Source organism: Lepidochelys olivacea (assembly GCF_965140295.1).
Source record: "Lepidochelys olivacea isolate rLepOli2 genome assembly, chromosome: 7".
NCBI lineage: Eukaryota > Metazoa > Chordata > Testudines > Cheloniidae > Lepidochelys > Lepidochelys olivacea.
In genome coordinates this window covers 94,735,160-94,759,258 of record NC_140417.1, presented here as the reverse complement: position 1 = coordinate 94,759,258, position 24,099 = coordinate 94,735,160, and the positions used below count along the sequence as shown (strand labels likewise).

Sequence of the window (24,099 nt, the reverse complement as noted above, 5' to 3'; positions counted from 1 at the left end):
TGTCTAGGGGACTCATTCCTCTAGGTCACACTGCAGTCACTCACAGAGAAGGTGCAGCGAGGTAAATCTAGCCATGTATCAATCAGAGGCCAGGCTAACCTCCTTGTTCCAATAAGAACGATAACTTAGGTGCACCATTTCTTATCGGAACCCTCCGTGAAGTCCTGCCTGAAATACTCCTTGATGTACAGGCACCCCCTTTGTTGATTTTAGCTCCCTGAAGCCAACCCTGTAAGCCGTGTCGTCAGTCGCCCCTCCCTCCGTCAGAGCAATGGCAGACAATCGTTCCGCGCCTTTTTTCTGTGCGGATGCCATACCAAGGCAAGCATGGAGGCCGCTCAGCTCGCTTTGGCAATTAGGAGCACATTAAACACCACACGCATTATCCAGCAGTATATGCAGCACCAGAACCTGGCAAAGCGATACCGGGCGAGGAGGCGACGTCAGCGCGGTCACGTGAGTGATCAGGACATGGACACAGATTTCTCTGAAAGCATGGGCCCTGCCAATGCCTGCATCATGGTGCTAATGGGGCAGGTTCATGCTGTGGAACGCCGATTCTGGGCTCGGGAAACAAGCACAGACTGGTGGGACCGCATAGTGTTGCAGGTCTGGGACGATTCCCAGTGGCTGCGAAACTTTCGCATGCGTAAGGGCACTTTCATGGAACTTTGTGACTTGCTTTCCCCTGCCCTGAGGCGCATGAATACCAAGATGAGAGCAGCCCTCACAGTTGAGAAGCGAGTGGCGATAGCCCTGTGGAAGCTTGCAACGCCAGACAGCTACCGGTCAGTTGGGAATCAATTTGGAGTGGGCAAATCTACTGTGGGGGCTGCTGTGATGCAAGTAGCCCACGCAATCAAAGATCTGCTGATATCAAGGGTAGTGACCCTGGGAAATGTGCAGGTCATAGTGGATGGCTTTGCTGCAATGGGATTCCCTAACTGTGGTGGGGCTATAGACGGAACCCATATCCCTATCTTGGCACCGGAGCACCAAGCCACCGAGTACATAAACCGCAAGGGGTACTTTTCGATAGTGCTGCAAGCTCTGGTGGATCACAAGGGACGTTTCACCAACATCAACGTGGGATGGCCGGGAAAGGTGCATGATGCTTGCATCTTCAGGAACTCTGGTCTGTTTCAAAAGCTGCAGGAAGGGACTTTCTTCCCAGACCAGAAAATAACTGTTGGGGATGTTGAAATGCCTATATGTATCCTTGGGGACCCAGCCTACCCCTTAATGCCATGGCTCATGAAGCCGTACACAGGCAGCCTGGACAGTAGTCAGGAGCTGTTCAACTACAGGCTGAGCAAGTGCAGAATGGTGGTAGAATGTGCATTTGGACGTTTAAAGGCGCGCTGGCGCAGTTTACTGACTCGCTTAGACCTCAGCGAAACCAATATTCCCACTGTTATTACTGCTTGCTGTGTGCTCCACAATATCTGTGAGAGTAAGGGGGAGACGTTTATGGCGGGGTGGGAGGTTGAGGCAAATCGCCTGGCTGCTGGTTACGCGCAGCCAGACACCAGGGCGGTTAGAAGAGCACAGGAGGGCGCGGTACGCATCAGAGAAGCTTTGAAAACCAGTTTCATGACTGGCCAGGCTCCGGGGTGAAAGTTCTGTTTGTTTCTCCTTGATGAAACCCCCCGCCCCTTGGTTCACTCTACTTCCCTGTAAGCTAACCACCCGCCTCTCCTCCCTTCAATCACCGCTTGCAGAGGCAATAAAGTCATTGTTGCTTCACATTCATGCATTCTTTATTCATTCATCACACAAATAGGGGGATGACTACCAGGGTAGCCCAGGAGGGGTGGTGGAGGAGGGAAGGAAAATGCCGCACAGCACTTTAAAAGTTTACAACTTTAAAATTTATTGAATGACAGCCTTCTTTTTTTGGGCAATCCTCTGTGGTGGAGTGGCTGGTTGGCCGGAGGCCCCCCCCACCGCATTCTTGGGCGTCTGGGTGTGGAGGCTATGGAACTTGGGGAGGAGGGCGGTTGGTTACAGAGGGGCAGCAGTGGCAGTCTGTGCTCCAGCTGCCTTTGCTGCAGCTCAGCCATACACTGGAGCATACTGGTTTGGTCCTGCAGCAGCCTCAGCATTGAATCCTGCCTCTTCTCATCACGCTGCCGCCACATTTGAGCTTCAGCCCTCTCTTCAGCCCGCCACTTACTCTCTTCAGCCCGCCACCTCTCCTCCTGGTCATTTTGTGCTTTCCTGCACTCTGACATTATTTGCCTCCACGCATTCGTCTGTGCTCTGTCAGTGTGGGAGGACAGCATGAGCTCGGAGAACATTTCATCGCGAGTGCGTTTTTTTTTCTTTCTAAGCTTCACTAGCCTCTGGGAAGGAGAAGATCCTGTGATCATTGAAACACATGCAACTGGTGGAGAAAAAAAAAGGGACAGCGGTATTTAAAAAGACACATTTTATAAAACAGTGGCTACACTCTTTCAGGGTAAACCTTGCTGTTAACATTACATACATAGCACATATGCTTTCGTTACAAGGTCGCATTTTGCCTCCTCCCACCGCGTGGCTACCCCCTCAACCTTCCCCCCTCCCTGTGGCTAACAGCGGGGAACATTTCTGTTTAGCCACAGGCAAACAGCCCAGCAGGAATGGGCTCCTCTGAGTGTCCCCTGAAGAAAAGCACTCTATTTCAACCAGGTGACCATGAATTATATCTCACTCTCCTGAGGATAACACAGAGAGATAAAGAACGGATGTTGTTTGAATGCCAGCAAACATACACTGCAATGCTTTGTTCTACAATGATTCCCGAGTACGTGTTACTGGCCTGGAGTGGTAAAGTGTCCTACCATGAAGGACGCAATAAGGCTGCCCTCCCCAGAAACCTTTTGCAAAGGCTTTAGGACTACATCTAGGAGAACCGCAAATGCCAGGGCAAAGTAATCCTTTCACATGCTTGCTTTTAAACCATGTATAGTATTTTAAAAGGTACACTCACCAGAGGTCCCTTCTCCGCCTGCTGGGTCCAGGAGGCAGCCTTGGGTGGGTTCGGGGGGTACTGGCTCCAGGTCTAGGGTGAGAAACAGTTCCTGGCTGTCGGGAAAACCGGTTTCTCCACTTGCTTGCTGTGAGCTATCTACAACCACCTCCTCCTCATCATCTTCTTCGTCCCCAAAACCTGCTTCTGTACTGCCTCCATCTCCATTGAAGGAGTCAAACAACACGGCTGGGGTAGTGGTGGCTGAACCCCCTAAAATGGCATGCAGCTCATCATAGAAGCGGCATGTTTGGGGCTCTGACCCAGAGCGGCTGTTCGCCTCTCTGGTTTTCTGGTAGGCTTGCCTCAGCTCCTTCAGTTTCACGCGGCACTGCTTCGGGTCCCTGTTATGGCCTCTGTCCTTCATGCCCTGGGAGATTTTCACAAAGGTTTTGGCATTTCGAAAACTGGAACGGAGTTCTGATAGCACGGATTCCTCTCCCCAAACAGCGATCAGATCCCGTACCTCCCGTTCGGTCCATGCTGGAGCTCTTTTGCGATTCTGGGACTCCATCATGATCACCTGTGCTGATGAGCTCTGCATGGTCACCTGCAGCTTGCCACGCTGGCCAAACAGGAAATGAGATTCAAAAGTTCACGGTTCTTTTCCTGTCTACCTGGCCAGTGCATCTGAGTTGAGAGTGCTGTCCAGAGCGGTCATAATGGAGCACTCTGGGATAGCTCCCAGAGGCCAATACCATCGAATTGTGTCCACAGTACCCCAAATTCGAGCCAGCAACGTCGATTTAAGCGCTAATCCACTTGTCAGGGGTGGAGTAAGGAAATCGATTTTAAGAGCCCTTTAAGTCGAAATAAAGGACTTCATTGTGTGGACGGGTGCAGGTTTACATCGATTTAACGCTGCTAAATTCGACGTAAAGTCCTAGTGTAGACCAGGGCTAAGGATGACTCTCAGATCCCAGTGGTGGAGGAGCTACATGACTACAGCAACATCTTTTGGGGATGGGAGTGGTGGGTCTCGGGCTTTTTGTCTTGCTAGGAAGTAGCAACTACAGGAATAATATAGGAATAAGGTTCTCAGGACCTTCTATCTCCAGAAGACCATGTGTGGTTTCTGTCGTGGCTTGGATGCTCCACTGATTGCTGCTGCCTGCTGGTTTACATTAGAGGATCACTTTACCAGCAGGACTGCTAGAAATTCCAGTCTCCACTTTTCCATCCTCTGACTTGTAAGAAGGGCAAATAAACTTTTCAGCCTCTGAGGCAGAAACCCCTGAATCTTCTGTCTCAGGAGAACTGGTACTGGTGAAATATGTTTCCAGGACTGAAAGAACCACTGGTACTAGAGACAGAAGAGAGTGATCTCCCTATATGTCTGAAAGACAAGAGTAGAAAAACATTTTATTTTTAAGAAGATGATGGGGTAGCTACTGAGCAGCATGTATTGCTGTAATAGTACCTGACAAGAATCTAATATTGAGTGAGGAAATTTTGGAATCCTACCTAGCAACTGTTTATATAAATCCCTTTGTAGTTACTTGCACTAAGTCCTTAGTTCTAATTTTCTTAGATGCTGATACTTCAGGAGATGCTCTGGACTAGAAGATGGAAAAGGCCTTAGGGATTTTCTGATGTGTAGACTCTCAGCCAGGAGCCGCTATTAATGCTGCATTGTTCAAGGAAACTATGGAATGGCTTGCCCAGTTCCACATAGATTTTGCAGTACAGTCAAAGATAACTAAGGAATAGTCCATTTCCTGTATTGCTGTTACAGTCCTTATTGAAGTAGCCTATATCTCTGTTGTATTAGTGGCATGTATAATCAACTCCTTGGTGTCAAGGTTAAATTTTGTTATCACTGTATGAAAGCAAAACAGTTCTGTCGGAATCTTAACTTTTCATTTTAATACTCTTATAGCAATTCTTTCAGACAAACCTGACCCAATTAGTCAATCTGATCCCTACAGCCAGCTCTCTCTCTGTTACGAATAAAATCCAGGTTTTGTTTAAAAACAGAAGCAGGAGTAAAGTGGTTATTCTGACTTTTTCTTCATCTAGCATTTAATAGGAGGGAGATGCCACTTCCCTAACAGTGGTCTATGATAACAGAAGGGTGTTATCTACAATAAATGGTGGTTACTTCATAGAATTTCTTACTCTACTTTCAGGTGATCAGAGAGAAATATTATGAAGAGTGCAGTGTCTTATGAATAGTTAAGTGTTTGATTTGTCTCACTGTGTGGATGGAGTTATCAGCCAAAACTGATAACTCCCTGTTTACCAGCCACCATGTATCAGTGGTTAAGATGTCTGACAGATTTTAATCACACTGATTTTACTTGTTAATAGTGGTCTCCCCACTTCCCTCCAGTCTCTTGTCATCTTGTGGCTTGACTATTGTGGTTTCTTTTACTTGGGGCATTTTTTATCACCTTGTCGCCAGGACCTGCTCTGGGCACAATGGCAACAAGGCTATAAAAATGCCTATGGCATTACTGCTGATGGAGTCTGCAACGGCGGGACACTTCCTTTAAAAAAAAAAAAAAAAAGTGCAGACGCAGCCAAAGTCATACTTCAGAGTTAATTCCCAGTTGAGATGAACAGAAACAATTACCATGTCTGTATCAAGATATCTTTCTTTAGATTGAGGACCACAGCCTTTTCAGTGTGAACCGATGCAGTGCTTATCTTCACAAGCATAAGGGCTAAAAACTGCAAGAGTGCATGTACAGTAGCATGCTTCATAGCCATAATTCACTACCTGTGCAGCTCCACCTGTTTCAATAATGCTGGAAGCTGAAGTGGAGATAGAGCTCAGGCTTAATATGGTTATATAACATGGTGAACAAAATATCTGTGTCCTGCCTCAATTTACAGCTTCCACCATTGCTATTACTGGGGAATTTCACTGGTGATGTATTATAGTTGTGAAATTTGCAAGTGTACAGAAGGCCAAAGACTAAAAAAAGGTGACATAGCAGCCCTTGTCAGAAAATAGCATTGTGAGTTCTTTGTGGTCTCTGTCTACTCCTGCCCATACTTGCTTAGTTTAGAAGTTAAAAAAATTCCATTTTTTTCTAGCTGCCTGCCCTGCACACTTGTCTAGAATCTGAATGTCAAGCTGGGTCCTTTACTTCGCAGGTATTATATCAGTAATATAGATTCTGCAGCCCAAATTCTGCATCTTGTATATTCTGTGCAATCTGTCTTTGGTACGCTTCCATGGGTGTAACTTAGGACATGTCTACACTTACCTCCGGAGCTATCTATCTAGCGGGGGTCGATTTATCGCGTCTAGTGAAGATGAGATAAATCAACCGCCGAGCACTCTCCCATCGACTCCGGTACTCCACCGGAGTGAGAAGCATAGGTGGAGTCAACGGGGGAGTGTCAGCAGTCAACCTACCGCAGTGAAGACATGGTGTTAAGTAGATCTAAGTACGTCAACTTCAGCTACATTATTCATGTAACTGAAGTTGCATAACTTAGATCGATCCCGCCTCCAGGGTAGACCAGGCCTTACGGGCAGAAGTTGGCATGTGGATGACTCCTGAAAGCCCTTAAAGTTCTGGATCCAAAAGCATCTTACAAAATAGGTATGAATAAAGAGAAGAAAATGGGGCAGAGGTGTTAATTAGGTATGGGACAGAAGTAAGATTTGGGTGATTTAACTGCATTTCCATAGCTTCAAATGCTTTTGTTTCTTTTAAAGTTAAGAGTAGTCTGACTATCCTTGATTCTAATGACTGGCTTTTAACCACAGTGTTTTAACAGTACTTAATCCTTAAATCACTGACAACTTGTCAGCCTTAACTCCAGCTTAACTAAATTTTTGGTCTGATAAATTCTTAAGATGGAGAGCCTTCGTATTTTGTATGCTTTTTGAAAAATACTATGGAACCTTTAATTTAAGGACAAGCAAAGGGAGCTGGGTATAACCTTTTGAAAGCAAAGTACCTTACTGCAGCAAAAAAGAATCAGCATTGGCTGTGAGTCAAGTCCTTGTGTCAAATTTGAACTTGAAGCTTTCTAGCCCACAATTACAGGTACCACCACTTGAGGCATTTATCAGGCCCTGATTAATTTAATATGGGCATCCAGTTGTGTGGCAAATCAGTGCATGCAGATGCATCCAGGCGTTTTTGTGTAGATACCTAATTTGCATGTATAAGTGTGTGCATAAACTGAAAACAACTCAAAAGAATTAAATCTTTTAAAAAACAATATTACCCTGTCCTAAAGCTTCGGTTGGGTTGTCATTTTATCCATTTTTTTAAATTTCTAAATCCGTACAAAAGAGGTTTTTCTGATTTACTTGCAGGAATCTGACTTCCCAATTCTGATTCTACCCGAAAAGCAATATGGCCTAGTATGCTAAGTTGGAAGTAGCAGACTATGGCAGGTTGTAATTTTCTCTTTTGAAAATGGAATGACCTGAGCAAAATTTTCATAGGTTGGATTGGTTAATCTGAATAAACACACAGGACAGTGACATGAACCCCGTCTATCCAAACATCTGGATCTAAGCCACAGATGTTATTTATCATTTTAAAGGCTTTACCAGGCATTATTACTTGGGTGCTCAAGCAGCAGTTCAGGATCACATACAAAGATCAGACAAATTGGGTGTGGCATTAAACTATTCTATGTTAAGGTGTATTGTGCATGATCCAAGTAAATGCAGTATAAAGAAATGCAGGGTAGAGACTTACATATTTTAAAGTTATTTCACCTGCAAAAGTGACTTAGATCTGCCTATTTAATTGTTTTGAGGTCAAACTTTGGGAAACTGGCATCTGCTTATAATTTTCTTGCATTAGTACATTGATTTTTGATTCTCTACAGTGATAAATAATCTGTGGCCCTTTAGAGCACAAATAGCTGCACGTTTAGGAACTGCTGACTATTATAAATCCTGTTCTTTTTTGCTTTGAGCAATGATACCCTTATGATCTTGGGGTAATTGCTGTGTGGAACATTTGATAAATGAATTCTGTTCAGCTGCAGAACTGACAGCAGTGACTGATATAGCTAAGGTGCATTAGTGGTTTAATTTTAGCTTGGTTGGAATATAGAAGTAGCAAATTCATTCACTGTTTTTAAAATACTACTTTATATATGTGATTTTCTTATTGAACTGAAAGTATCTCTTTTTTGCACTATACATTTTCAGTACTTTGCTTGGTATTTTGGAGGCAAAAGTGTAATACCTCAAGTTCTTTCCTCACACTAATAAAACATTGTTAGTATAATTCAATCATTTTTAGTAGAGAATGGTTCTTTTTAAGTTAAAAGTTTTAGTTGGCAAATACAAATAGTACAATCTAAATGTCTAAAATAGTGTGTGGAAGGAAATTTATTAGAGGTGGCACAGGTAGCAACACCTATAGTTAAGTTAGCCCAATATTTTCCCTTAAAAGATGCTGTTTTTCATTAATTATAACTTTGCCAAAGTTAAACAGTTTGAGCTGAAATTTCTTATTATGGGTATCTGCCTCAGACTAGTTTTTAATCTAAAATGGTTCAGCCATTTGAGAATAAGATTAAGGAAAAATTATATATCTGCTTATTTTAAAAACAAAAGCCTTATATCCATCTAAGTGCTTTGGAGCATAGGATTGCCTTGCTCAGGGATGTACTTTTTGCTGTCCCAGTGGAGGAGAAAACTGAAAAATTGTCCAGGTTATGACTGAGCCTCAGAAAAATCTCAGTTCATACATGCAGCATGGAGACTTGTTAGTTTGGTAGCTAAATTATTTTATGGTTCCATCTGTATTAAGCATGCTTCAATACTACACAGCTCTTGCATCCCATAAAAGTGACACGTGCACCTACCTCACAGATTGCAGAGTCTGAGTAGGAGTTTCCCTGCAATTGCTCCTCCCAGCTAACAAGGGCAGCTGTGGTACCAGAACTGAGCTCAGGGAGACTTTATCCTTTGCTCTCAATACTTTCCCTGCATCTAAAAATCGATGTGTTTTTTGTTTTTTTTTAAAAGAGAAATTGAATTTTTATTTTGTTCAGATTATACGCTTTTCTGTTTAAACCTGTTTAAAATGAAATCTGAGTTTAATATAAAATGTTACGGCCTACACATAATTTCTTAAAACGTTTAAATGATTTTTTTAAAAAAGGGCCAATCCATAAGTCTATATGAAAAACTTTGTGTTAAAGGCTGCTTTTCTGTATAAAGAAATAATCGGGGAGGGGGGAAAGAGAAATCTAACTTTTGAGGTCAAGCTTTATAGATATGGCACAATAGGTCACATACTGTATTAAGGGCATGATCCTGTGGGGGATCTAGGGGCTGTGCTAGTGGGTGCAAGAGACTGGCAAAGTTATCAGAAGCATTGGGAGCTGGCTTCTGAGTCTAAGAGGACACCATCATGTATCTGACCAGGATCATCCACTGAGCCCACCTGGATGGTCTCATATTCCTATTTTATAGTTTCTCCCTACTTGAGCTCTGATGGGCTCAGTTCTCAAATTTTGAATATTTGACTCTACCCAGCATGGAAACTTACTGTCTAGCTCCTGTATCCAAAACATTTAAGGTTGTTTTGTTATTAAAAATAATATTTATATGCCGTTTTGTGTGTTTATTTAAATTCCAGTTACCATCCTAATGCAGCTTGACACAAATTCTGAGCAAAAAGTTAATTAATTTGTGAATTAGCCATATATCATTCACCATTTTCTAACATACTAAAAATTTACAATTAATAATCAGAAAACGTTAAGCTCTATAAATTGCTTAAATAAATGTATTTTGTTATAGTATACCCTAGTTAGCAAAAACATGTATCATATCTAGTGTAAAGGCTCTATTTAATTGTAATTCACCATGTTTTAATAGTTCTATCAAGCACTGAGAATGTACCTTTCTTTAGAAAATAACTGAAGTACAAATGAAAAATTTATTTCATATCGATTTAAATCAAGACTTTCTTCTTAATGATTTTAATCAAACCAGCCTTTAGCACAGAGGGGAAGGAGGAAGCTCCCTGACTCCAGTGCAGAAGGGTGAGGAATGGGGTGAGGTGAGGGTTAGGAGCATGAGCCAGGAGGGGCGGACAGGGATGGAAGATTGGGGGAGGAATAATAACAAGGGGGGTTGGAAAAAGAGGCAGGAGCTGGAAGGGGAAGGTTGTACAGGAACAGTCCATAATAAGTAGAAAACACTCTTACAGAACCAAGAACTGAACCCATTAGTCATGAGTCAACCAATGTTCCTTTGCTGTCTAGCAAATAGCTGTGAAACTCATTGGCAGTGTATCTCCATTCTTCTCTAGTGACAGTTGTGCACATAAGAAGCCTTTTACTGCTGCTGTTTACTCAAGTAGTAGAGGACTTCACTGTGGATCTAAAGATCCCAGCCTTGCCATGACCTATATTGGGGGTTAATATGGTATCACATGATGAAATTTTTTGTTGTTGTTGTTTAAGCTTAAACACATGATCAAGACTGGTTTTTTCCCCCTACAAAATCCCTGCCTCATTCAGCACACAAGGCAAGTAATTATAGCAATAAAAATGTAGTTACAGTAAAAGTCAGTAAACAGCTGAATAAAATTAACGTGTTTTAAACAGTTTAAAGGGACACTAGTTAATTATACTTTATAAAGCAGTTTAATAATTTAAGATGTTAAAATCCTAACATGTTAAAATTAACTTATTTTTCACTGCTCATTAACTAGTGTTTACCTTTTGGTATTCCATTCAGCTGCTTAGAAAATATAAACTATTTACTTTTTCCTTTCTGGTTCTTGGGCACTCAGTATTTGAGTGCTAAACATAGCAGAAGGATGTTTAAATTAAACAATCTGCAGTAAAACGTTTCCTGAAAACTCTTACGTTCAACAGTAAGTATTTAACAAAATTTCTTTTTCAAAATCTAATTTTGGAGCTTATGTTTTGAGGACACAATGGAAGTCTCAAATTACACAATGATAGTGCTTCTTAAAAGCTAGATAATGGGGGCATAATTTTAATGAGGCCACTGAAAGATTTTCGACTTTTGTTGCAATTATTTCTTAATAGTAAACTTCTACATAGCGAACAAGCAAGTAATTACTCATGGAATCTGAAATATTTGTAGACTCTACCTTTAAAATTAATTTAATATATGAAATCAGGCAGCAAAAGTTAGTTCAGTGTGAAACAAATCATGAAGTCGTTAATTTTGAAGTTTTATAAACACTTTAAGCCAGAACCATATTTCATATTCTTTTGAAAACTATATCCCGGGTGCCTAGAGACAAAGTGCATTAGTGGTTAGAACAGGGGCTGGAACTTGTTCTCTTCCTTCCTATGCAGGTCTCATAACCTCTCCATGCCTTAATTTTGCCTAACTGTAAATAACCCACCCTTTGTAAAATAATTTGAGATACTTTGAGAAGTGCTATGTAAGTGTCAAGTATTGATACTATATCCAGATAGCACTTACAGCATTGTGATTATTTTTGTAACTAAAGTGTTTTGTTGATGATTTCGTAACATTTTGGTGATAGACAAGTGGGAAACTGTCATACTCGGATTCCTCAACTCTTCTCCTTGTTGGATGTTTAATACCAATATGATGCATTACAGCACTTTTGTGTTAGCCTTCATCACAAACACAGTGGTTTAGAGTTTGTTTTGCAAGGACTGTACTGTTGGCATAGCTGTCTGTTTTTTTTATTAAAGCAGACAGCAAAGCATGTGTTTTGCAGTGGTTATGAGGTGGGTAAAGGCATGTATAATACATTAAGAACATGTACTTTGCAAATATCTGTCAAGTGATTCAGATTTTGAGTTTACAACTTTGACATAGACTAATTGCTCATTTATCAAACTGAATTAATAGTGCTTAAGTATTCCCAAATATTTTAAAACTAATATTTTGCTGACAGAAACATTATTGCATTATTAATGGGAAAAGTTTGCTCTCCAGAGGAAGTATTGGTGTTCTTGGTGATTCAAGGAGTGACAAGTGTAATTGCCCTCTCCAGGTTCAAGTTTTTTTCTTTTTTTTTAACTGCTTTACATGTAAAAATATTATCTTTAAGTGTTGTTTGCATACATTGCTACTTTTGTCTGATACGTGTTTGTTTAATTACAGAAGTTGCTGGGTGTGTTTTGCCACTGATGAAGATGATCGAACAGCGGAGTGGGTGAGACCTTGCAGGTGTAGAGGCTCTACAAAATGGGTTCACCAGACTTGTCTACAGCGTTGGGTAGATGAAAAACAGAGAGGAAACAGTACAGCTCGAGTTGCATGTCCTCAGTGCAATGCAGAATACTTAATAGTATTTCCAAAGCTAGGTAAGAGATGTGCAGTTAAATTCAAATACAGTGTAACTGTTTCAATATTCGTACTTTACTTATTTTATGCAAAACTTCCAGTATCTAACTTCTGTTTGGCATGTAAACTTCTGTGTTGTGAAACACACCTGGACTTGTTAACTCATCATTTAAGTTGTTGGTGCTCTTTGGAAAACTGATGCAGAAATTTGCAAGTAATGCATCTGTCCTGGTTCAGTTCACTGCATCCTGAAAACTTTGGACAGCTTCTGCCCTGTAGATATGCTGAGACCAATAGCTCGCTATAATCATGCCCAAGAATCCTTTGTCAGCCTATAGAGGAGACTGCGTTAGTCAGCTGAGGGGCAGAAAAGGGAGCCTGCCTGCAGATTTGTAACAATGTCCCTAATGTTACCTGAAAGTATTTTTATATTTAATTTGTAAAGGACACCGTGAACGCTGCTCTGTACTCAAGAGACGACGGTATTGTAGTTGTGTTATGAGTATTCAAAAAAAGAAAAGGGGAGTGGGTACTGTTCCAAGCTCCATCCACAAGTTGCCAAAATTACTCCTGTGAGGATTCTGCACCTAAAAATTCTGTGCCAAAAAATTAAAAATTTTTGTACATTTTATTTGTCAGATAAATGTGGAAGCTCCAGCATGGCAGTGGGAAGCACAGGCCACTGGCTGCACAGAGGTGGGAGATCACTGTGCTGCTTCCTGCCCCCCCGCCGCCCCACCCCAGACACAGACTCAGCGGCGAGGCTGCACCCAAACCTGACACAGCGCAAGGACCGGGCCTGCCCCAGAAACACCCCAGTGCCCTGCCCCTCCGTGTCACGTGCACTCGGTGTCGGCAGACAGGCTCAGCAAGGCAGGATCCAAGTGCAGGGCGTGGGGGGGTCCAGGAGTAGGTTGAGAGGGTTCTGTGTGGGGCAGTCTAGGTGCGGGGGCTCAGTGGGGGATCTGGGTGAGGGGGGGATCTTGATGCATAGGGGCTTGTTGGGGGGTTCTGGGTGCAACAGTAATTGAACTCTGCAGGGGGGTCCAGGTGAAGGTGGATGGGGCTTAGTGGGGGTGGGGGTCCAGATGCTGGGGAATGGGGCTCAGTGGGGTGGGGATCCAGGTGCAGCTGGTTGGGGCTCAGTAGGGTGGGGATCCGGGTGTGGGAGGGTCTGGGTATGAGGGGGTCTGGATACACATGGGTTGGGTGGATGGGGGAGCATCTGTCTGTACAGAGATCACTCCCCCTGCAGCTGAGGAGCCACGGATGCAGAAAGTGTGAGGGCAGGGGGGAGTTTGCAGAGCTTCCCATAGTGGGGGGAGAAATCTGGGGGTGGTCTGATGTGGCCCCAGATGCCATGCAGGGGAAGAGGAAGTCCAGTCCTCCCTAGCCAAGATGGGATTAGCAGCTGCACCCAGTCACGGTAGGAGCCACCAGCTGGGTCTTACCCAGTCCCACCTCCTGCCCCACAATGATTTACCTCTCTGCTGGCTGCCTTGGGCACCCAAAACATACTGCTGGGGAGGGTCACGTGACTGCTCTTGTGGCTTCCGTTTGCTTCCCCATCAGAAAATCATTTTTCTGCAGGGAAACAAATCCGCGGGGGACATAAATTCTACGCATGTACAGTGGCGCAGAATTCCCCCAGGAGTACAAAATGCTGCTCACAATAGATTGTTACCTTCTGTGCGGCTACAGTATCTACCTGGTCTCTATTAGGCTCCTTCTTGATTGCAGATGAGGGGAAATACAAGTGTGGTATGTCTAAACTCCACTAACTTGTGGCACAAAAAGGAGATGTCATTAAATTGTGCAGTTCTTCGATCCTCCTCCTCCTCCTTCCTTACATGAAAGATGAAACAGTTATCAGTATTGGCATTTAAATTGTCACTGGGTATCTAAGTTAACACTTCACTACGATAAATGGGGTAGTTTGCACCTCAGTGCTTTTTGTTCCAGACTCTCTCTAGACTCATGTCTGCATCAGTTCCTCTGTTCGCATTTTTGATATTTTTTTCACAACCGTGACGGCTAGAGACTTAATTTCTGTTCAAAAATCAGTATTGCTAACACTTATGAATTAATCATGAATCCCAGTATCGTGGTGCCTGCAAGGGGATTTGTTGCGAAGACATGAGGGGCAAATCCGTTCCCCACGATTCTTGGGTCTGGATGCATGGGCAGAGCTCTGTACAGGAGCCTGTGGGAGTCTACACTGCCAAGAAAATCCCACAGCACAAAATATCAGAGCCTTGATCAACTCACTTGGGCTCGTGAGTGTCTGGCTGTGGCTAAAAATAACAGTGTAGATGTTTTGGGTTCGGGTTTGGGCTGGAGGCTGGGCTCTGAAACCTGGTGAACAACTACACTACTATTTTTAACTCTGCAAGCCTGAATCAGTTGACCTGGTTTCTGAGACCCTGCGCTGAAGCTCTTTTATTTGCAGTGTAGACATACCCTGTGTAGCTGAGAACTTGGATTTGACCTTGCCACTTAGGGCTACTCCCTTCATGCAGGGATTAGCCTTATCTCAGCAGTAGCGGAGAGAGAGGGTACTGGGGCAGAGGGAGTCAAGGGAGAGGTGGAGTCAGAGAAAAGTTGCTGCTGGGTCCAGGACACCAGAACCAACAACAACACTTCCCTGACTCCCTCTGGAGTTCTCCTCTGCCCAGAACCCAACAGCTGCTCATTCCGGAGGAGCTGGGGAAGCCCTGCAGCTGCAGTGCTAGGCAGAGGAGAAGCCCCAGGGTAACATAAGGGAAGGATAATTAAAATACAAATTATTTTTAGCTATTTGAATACTTGAGATTTTTTTAAAAAACTAAATTGTATTGCAATATGATGATATGTACGTAGCTGGTCAAAATTATGCAAAAAAGTAGAATGGCCTATGTTTGACGCACTTTGAATATGAGAATTGATTTAAAAAAAATTAAGGATTATAAATAATTACTGCATGTCTCAGATGGATTACAGAAATCCAATACCCGGAAATGACGTCTTCAGCACTTTGGAAACTCCAGCTAGTACAGAACACTGCACCGCATCGTCTCAGCAACACAGGCTACCGCGAACACATCAAACCTGACCTCCATTGGCTTCTCATAGGATTTCTAATCGAGTTAAAGGTCTCGGACCTTACTGTCAAAGTTCACCATAGCATTGGCTCAGGATACCTAAGAGACAGCCTCAAGCTCCAAGATGAAGACGGTGGTGGATAACTACGCTCCTGTGGCACAATGGAACTCTCATTAATAGGATTAAAGCTTGTCTAATAGGGAAACAGAACCTTATCCAGGAGTGGTTTGAGACTATGAAATGAACTCCCCCAAGAACTGAAGACCGTCACTACTCTTGCTGTTTTCTACTCCAAGTGCAAGGCACGTTTCTTTAACATTGTCTTCTTTAACAAACACCTAGAAACAGGTATAGTTTGTTTAAAAAACCCCACAAAAACCAAACCCTATCAAGACACCTCACTGCACATGCTTGTCCCCTGGGAGAGGATGAGAAAACAAATACCACATGACAGATGTGTAGCCATGTTGCTCAATGCACTACTGGAAGGCACTCAGATATTATGGCTATGTGTGGTATAAGATCCTATGTGGAATACAATAGGGTTACAGAAAGCTCTGCTTGGGTTAGGGTTTTTGCAGTTACCAAAAGTGGTTGATATTGTAAAGACATTCTTTCATGTAAAGATATTTGAGGCTCACACAAAGATTTATTGAATAATAATTGGAAAACTTGATACACAGAGTACTTTGTGCTTCCTGGATGTTCATTGTTAAATTTCTAGCTCCATTTTGTAGTCCTCCTGCAGGAGGAGAATATGGAGGAAAGGTGGAAAACTGGGAGAGGAGAGAGTCAAGACAGTAGGAAATGGATGGTAGTGCCCCTGTCTGAAGGAGGAGAGAGTAAGTGGAGCATCCAGGAAGAAGTGCACATTTGTGTGCATTAAAGGTTGACTTTTCAACATGAAATTAATCGCACATATACACTGGCAGAGGCATCCAAGGGAATTAGTCAAGACACTATTAAAAAAAATCAACTCAAATTTTAACAAAAATCTCATGACTTTCAGGGAACTGACTCTCTTAATATTTGGTCTCTTGAGGTTGGCAGTACTGATAAATGAAGGCTAAGATTCAAAATAGTAGCTTCAGAGAAATGTTGGTATGGTATATGGGCATGTACTAACTCTTTCAGAACCATGACTGTGGTCACTAAAGTAATGTAGAATCATTTGGACACTTAGTTACATGCCTGAATAAATTAAGGAGTTCTGCATGCAGCAGGTAAGAGTAGTTTTATTACAGGCATATTGCAGATTTTAAGATTCCCTGAATTATCCTAGTAGCCAGACATAGAGCATCATCCTGTTGCAGCACATCTAGTTTTAAGCTTTTTCCTTAACTTTTATATCTATAAGTTGAATGTTTATCTTTAGCTGGCTTTTGGGCTATTCATTATTTTAGTTATTTATGTAGCATCAGAGGTAATAAATAGTGCGTTACTAGAGGAAAATATAGTTCCTGCCCCAAGAAGCTTAAAACAAGTTTGAGTATGACAAAAAAGGATGCAGGGAAAGATGTTAGGAAGGGAAGGAGGGAGGAATACACAAAGGAAAAATTGTGTGGTTACTTTTTTGGCACATTATGCTAACCATCTACATTAAATTTTACAAGGGCAGCTATTCTGCACAGAGGTGAGGATCATAGTTCACTACTAAATTTAAGGCAAACTTGTAAAGACTTTCAGCTCCATTTTTAAAGTGCCACTTGTCACCTTGGTCCAGTACAAAAACTGGGAGTGTCTTATATTGTAAGCTCTTTAGAGGAGGGTTTTGTCTTATCTGTTTATACAATGCCTTGTACAATAGGGTCCCAGTTATGTTTGGGCAATTGTATGTTGCAATAATACAGGTCTTTAATAAGGAAGGTAGATCTGGTATGCGAAGAGTTGTCTGATAAAAGTTGTACCTGAGAAGGAAGACAGAGCAGTGTGCTAAATTGAATTCAGTTGTACAAATACCCTGTTAATACAAAATTCTTCATATGAGAAGAAACATTTGGCTCCAAGAATGGGAGAGGAGGATCTTTTTCTCTGGATAAAAAGGAGCCTCAGGTTGATGTAAGTCAACAGCATTCTGATAAAGAATGACATTGTATGCTAGCATTTTACGTTAGGGTTTTGAATAAACTCTGCTTTTGATATTTGAAGTTAGTTTAAAATATTGACTATCTTTCATGGGATAGTGAAGTAGTGATTAAGACTGCATCTACATTTTATCTTTGCAAGGGAGGGGAAATCAAAACTCTAGAGCATTGTCCAGGTGTGCTTTTCCCTATCTAATTACATTTTTACCTTGCATTCTTTCCTGATTTTTCTTTATCTATTTTATTTGTAAAACCCACAGCTTGCTGCTGAAAAAATCAATCTAAAGGACTTGTATGGCCCTCATCACCTCAGTATCTGAGCACCTGAATCTAATGTGTTTATCCTCAGAACACTCCCGTTCCCATTTTACAGATGGGGTGCTGAGGCAGAGAGAGTGTAATTCACTTGCATAATGTCACATGGGAAGTCTGTGGCAGAGCAGGGAATTGAACACAAGTCTCCCAAACCTCAGACCAGCACCTTAACTGTCAGACTGTTGTTCTCACCACTATAGCCCTTATTACTGACAGCCCTAGAAGGCAGTCAAGGTCACATCAGGTAAGAGTTAGAAGAGAACCTGTCTTCAAAGGATCTCACCAGCAGCATTTTCTTATGCAGCAGTACCTATCTTTTTGGAGGTATTGCTGGTGGTGATCTCCAGGAGGCATCAGGGTTGTCTGACGGAGGGAAAGACAACCGACCGAGCTCCCCCATGCGCCACAGTTAAAAGTTCTGTACATCAAGAACTCAACTTCTCCATGCTACTGGAAAATATTGCTCCAGAAAGCATTCACCAAAGCATTAACTATGAAAGCTAACTATTTGTTCTCTCAAAATTATGATTGGCAATAAAAATCAGAGTTTCAGAGTTAAGTGGAATCCACAAATATTTCTCAGAAAGAAAAGTAGTACTTGTGGCACCTTAGAGACTAACAAATTTATTTGAGCATAAGCTTTCGTGAGCTACAGCTCGCTTCATCGGATGCATTCAGTGGAAAATACAGTGGGGAGATTTATATACATAGAGAACATGAAACAATGGGTGTTACCATACACACTGTAACCAGAGTGATCACTTAAGGTGAGCTATTACCAGCAGGAGAGCGGGGGGGTACGGGGGGACCTTTTGTAGTGATCATCAAGGTGGGCCATTTCCAGCAGTTGACAAGAACGTCTGAGGAACAGCGGGGGGTGGGGGATAAACATGGGTAAATAGTTTTACTTTGTGTAATGACCCATCCACTCCCAGTCTCTATTCAAGCCCAAGTTAATTGTATCCAGTTTGCAAATTAATTCCAATTCAGCAGTCTCTCGTTGGAGTCTGTTTCTGAAGTTTTTTTGTTGAAGTATTGCCACTTTTAGGTCTGTAATCGAGTGACCAGAGAGATTGAAGTGTTCTCCAACTGGTTTTTGAATGTTATAATTCTTGATGTCTGATTTGTGTCCATTTATTCTTTTACATAGAGACTGTCCAGTTTGACCAATGTATATGGCAGAGGGGCATTGCTGGCACATGATGGCATATATCCCATTGGTAGATGTGCAGGTGAACGAGCCGCTGATGTGATTAGGCCCTATGATGGTGTCCCCTGAATAGATATGTGGACACAGTTGGCAACGGGCTTTGTTGTAAGGATAGGTTCCTGGGTTAGTGGTTCTGTTGTGTGGTGTGTGGTTGTTGGTGAGTATTTGCTTCAGGTTGGGGGAGTGTCTGTAAGCAAGGACTGGTCTGTCTCCCAAGATCTGTGAGAGTGATGGGTCATCCTTCAGGATAGGTTGTAGATCCTTGATGATGCGTTGGAGAGGTTTTTAGTTGTGGGCTGAAGGTAATGGCTAGTGGCGTTCTGTTATTTTCTTTGTTGGGCCTGTCCTGTAGTAGGTGACTTCTGGGTACTCTTCTGGCTCTATCAATCTGTTTCTTCACTTCAGCTGGTGGGTATTGTAGTTGTAAGAATGCTTGATAGAGATCTTGTAGGTGTTTGTCTCTGTCTGAAGGGTTGGAGCAAATGCGGTTGTATCTTAGAACTTGGCAGTAGACAATGGATCGTGTGGTGTGGTCTGGGTGAAAGCTGGAGGCATGTAGGTAGGAATAGCGGTCAGTAGGTTTCCGGTATAGGGTGGTGTTTATGTGACCATTGCTTATTAGCACCGTAGCGTCCAGGCAGTGGATCTCTTGTGTGGACTGGTCCAGGCTGAGGTTGGTGGTGGGATGGAAATTGTTGTAATCATGGTGGAATTCCTCAAGGGCTTCTTTTCCATGGGTCCAGATGATGATGGTGTCATCAGTGTAGTGCAAGTAGAGTAGGGGCATTAGGGGACAAGAGCTGAGGAAGCGTTGTTCTAAGTCAGCCACAAAAATGTTGGCATACTGTGGGGCCATGCGGGTACCCATAGCAGTGCCGCTGATTTGAAGGTATACATTGTCCCCAAATGTGAAATAGTTATGGGTGAGGACAAAGTCACAAAGTTCAGCCACCAGGTTTGCCGTGACATTATCGGGGATACTGTTCCTGACGGCTTGTAGTCCATCTGTGTGTGGAATGTTGGTGTAGAGGGTGTCTGCATCCATAGTGGCCAGGATGGTGTTTTCAGGAAGATCACCAATGGATTGTAGTTTCCTCAGGAAGTCAGTGGTGCCTCGAAGATAGCTTGGAGTGCTGGTAGCGTAGGGCCTGAGGAGGGAGTCTACATAGCCAGACAATCCTGCTGTCAGGGTGCCAATACCTGAGATGATGGGGTGTCCAGGATTTCCAGGTTTATGGATCTTGGGTAGCAGATAGAATACCCAGGTCGGGGTTCCAGGGGTGTGTCTGTGCGGATTCGTTCTTGTGCTTTTTCAGGGAGTTTCTTGAGCAAATGATGTAGTTTCTTTTGGTAACCCTTAGTGGGATCAGAGGGTAATGACTTGTAGCAAGTGGTGTTGGAGAGCTGCCGAGCAGCCTCTTGTTCATATTCCGACCTATTCATGATGACGACAGCACCTCCTTTGTCAGCCTTTTTGATTATGATGTCAGAATTGTTTCTGAGGCTGTGGATGGCACTGTGTTCTGCATGGCTGAGGTGATGGGGCAAGTGATTTCTGCCTGTAAGTGACAATGGATGCCTGTTTTATGGAATCCATTTATATATAATATAGATTTTGAAAGTGAACAAAAAATTTGGATGAGATGACTAAATTATGAATGGACATTCTTCTCTGCCATTTTAGATTTTTACAGATGAGATTTTAGAGTTTTGTTTGCGCATAGGGGTAGCTTCCAGCTTATCTTATTGTCTCTCTTATGCCACACCCAAGTCTTATCATCTTAGTCATAGTGCCTCTCAGATTGTGTTCAGTATGTTTGGTCATCTCATGTAATTTAACAACTAGACAACACTGTCCTCTTAGAACCAGGGATAGGCACTGGGGAGCTGCTGGAGGCTTTCACTACTACTTGAAGCTACATATTGCAGCATCAGCTACACATAGCCTGTGCAAGCCACAAGTGTAAACAAGAAACCATCTTACAGCACTGAGTGAGTAGTCAGCCCCAGCTTTCACACAAAGGAAGTGGAACCCAACTGTCCAGGATCTCTGCTGTACTCAGATGTACAGTGGACTGACCTGCAGAATGAGTCTTCAAGTCTCCTGCAATAGGAAAGGCTTTAGTTTGTTCTTTTGCAGTTTTGGTGGGGGGAAATGCACAGACACAGTTACAAACTGGAGAGAGAGGGACCTTCCCAGGCACACGAGGCAGTGAACATGTGGGTATGTTACATATCTTCTACTGTCTCATGTTTTAAAAAGTTGCTTCCTTGTTGGAAATCAGACACTTCAAATGAAGAAAGGAGACAGAGGCTATATAAAGAAAAGGAGTACTTGTGGCACCTTAGAGACTAACCAATTTATTTGAGCATAAGCTTTCGTGAGCATACAGTATGCATCCGATGAAGTGAGCTGTAGCTCACGAAAGCTTATGCTCAAATAAATTGGTTAGTCTCTAAGGTGCCACAAGTACTCCTTTTCTTTTTGCGAATACAGACTATCACGGCTGTTACTCAGAGGCTATATAAGCCATTAAACAATACCAAAGCAGAAACCAGAGCTTTGACATGCAAAGAACTGAACATAGCTTGTGGTACCAGGAAGTTTGTTAGAATATGTAGAAACAGTCCTAGTTGCTCACAAATAAAAACAAGCCTAGTAAGTAAAAGATAGCAACAGGCATTGCAACACACTGCTTGACACTCAGCTAGCCAGGTAAGAAAAAACGGAGGGCAGTTGGGGCCACATGTTTCTTGATAGCTGCAGTTCTGTACATTTGGATCCATGAAGGGATTTGCACAAGCCGTATTGGTCATTGTTTTTCTTGATGGTTCCAGGCTCAGCGCAGATGCTTATGTATTCTACAAGTGAGGATATGCCGAGCCAGTTTTCACAGGAGAACAAATACTTATGAACACGTCAGTGAAAGGGTTTAAAAGAAAAGTAATATAAATTTGGGAAAAATAAAATTTAGAAGAGGATCACTTGTTGAAGAACATGGATACCGTAAAGGTAACTTTTCATGCTCCTCTGGACCGCACCTCAGAGGACTGACCTCTTCAGTAATCCATTTTAACTCCATCTGTTGTGTAGTTTGTTTTGCTATTTCTCCTCCTTTTATACCGTCACATGTTTGAAGTCGGTTTCCCAGTATTTGGACCTTCTGTATACTCCATTTATATATCCAAATTAAATGCATGCAGTTGAGCATAGCTGTCAGACACTAACAGTGAATCTATAAGGTCTCACTAGACACTTCATTTCCTTGCTACCAAGTCAATCTGTTAGTGGCACAAATTATAATATACAATATTGCACATAAACATGCACAGCTAAAATACATGATTATATTACCATTAACTATGCAAAGTATTTTTTCAAGTGCTGCATGCAGTACAACTAGTTATAATCTAATAATATTTTAATACCAACAAAATATTTGGTTTCTTTCTTGCAATTTTAAAATCTTAAGTTCACTTTGTTTTCAACCTTAGGTAAAAGTAGTCTGTGTTCTTCTCATTCACATTAGGATGAAAGGAAAACTAGGGTATTTTGTTTCATTTCTTGCAACACAGGTATTGTAAATTACTATTAACCATTTGCAGCACTGCCAACCCCAAGCTTCCAAAAATCATTATTTTAAAACACTGGATTATTTTTATTTGCATTCTGGTTACTGAGCCTATAGGGTGCACACTGTTCATATATTCAGGCTTTTCTCCACTATCTTGGACTTCATTGTCAGCAATATGCAAGTGTCACATATCTTCTTCACCACATATGAATTACCACCACCATGATGGCCCAGTGCTTGGATGAGATCAACTCACGGTTTTTCAGTCCAGTCAAGGGAGAGGTTATGTTTGAAGACAGAGGAAAGCTCTTTAATTTTCAGCCACGGTGCAGTCTCCTTTGGGTGAAGATGCAAACCTACAATTTGTCAATTCATTCGTTAGGTTTAAGATAGCTTTCAGAGTAGCAGCTGTGTTAGTCTGTATCTGCAAAAAGAATAGGAGTACTTGTGGCAGCTTAGAGACTAACAAATTTATTTGAGCATAGGCTTTCGTGGGCTACAGCTCACTTCATCGGATGCGTAGAAGAGTGGATTCCTTGCTGATGCTAAGTTAGCTCAAAGCATCTGCAAGTAATGCTTTCTACCATCTCTTTTTGGTAAGGAAATTCTATCCTGTCCAGGCAGATGATTAACTGGCCTCAGTTTTACACACCCTCATCACCTCTACAGCAAATCAGTATACCTTTGCATGAAGCCATAGGCAATCAGGAAATTTCAAGTAGTACTGAATGCTGCAGCCTGTCTGTTCAGCTACACAGGATATCATGAGTACATCAGACCTGTCCTCTGCTCTTTGTATTGTTGTCCCATAGAATACTGAGTTAAGTTCAAGGTCTCAGTCCTTACCTTCAAGTCACGCCATAGATTGCGCAGCCTGGGATGTCTAAAGGATCACCTAAAGTTCCAAGATGAAGACCATAGTCAACAACTCTGCTCCCCAGGCTCTTTGTACCACACAAGCAAAATTAGTCTGCTAGACAAGCTTTTGAAAGCCAATCCAAGACTTCCACAGGAACAAAAGCCAATCACAGATCTTACCATTTGCCATTCAGAGTGGACAGCATGCTGCTTTGATCTTGCCTTCTTGCTTATAAACACATAGAAGCATGCACTTTAAAAAACAAAACAGTATAATACACACATAATTCTGCCCCTTTGGGAATTCTATCCCTTTGAGAAAGAAAGGACAAACCACACATAACAGATATAACTTCTATTGCTTAGTGTACGACTGGAAGCCACCTAGATACAGTAACTCCTCACTTAAAGTCATCCTGGTTAACGTTGTTTCATTGTTACATTGCTGATCAATTAGAGAATATACTCCATTTAAAGTTGCTCAGTGCTCCCTTGTGTTGTTTGGCAGCCGCCTGCATTGTCCACTGCTTGCAGAGAGAGCAGCCTGTTGGCACTAGCTGGTGGGGGCTTGGAACCAGGGTGGACTCGCAACCCCCCTATCAGCTCCCTGCTCCCTTAAATTCCCTGTGCGGCAGCCGCCCAGCAGGCTATCAATTGCCGGCAGTTCAGCTGTCCCTCCCCCACGCTTCCATGTGCTGCTCCTGCCCTCTGCCTTGGAG

General features: G+C 42.6%; 1 protein-coding gene across 1 annotated transcript in view; it reads left to right on the top strand.

Annotated features, from left to right (window-relative positions):
* The window catches only part of MARCHF5 (membrane associated ring-CH-type finger 5), a 74,732-nt gene that overhangs the window by 18,616 nt on the left and 32,017 nt on the right, over positions 1 to 24,099 (top strand). Inside the window, exon 2 of the mRNA XM_084633820.1 lies at positions 12,075 to 12,277. Coding sequence (XP_084489946.1) covers positions 12,075 to 12,277 — 203 coding nt within the window. The remainder of the gene's footprint in view (positions 1 to 12,074; positions 12,278 to 24,099) is intronic.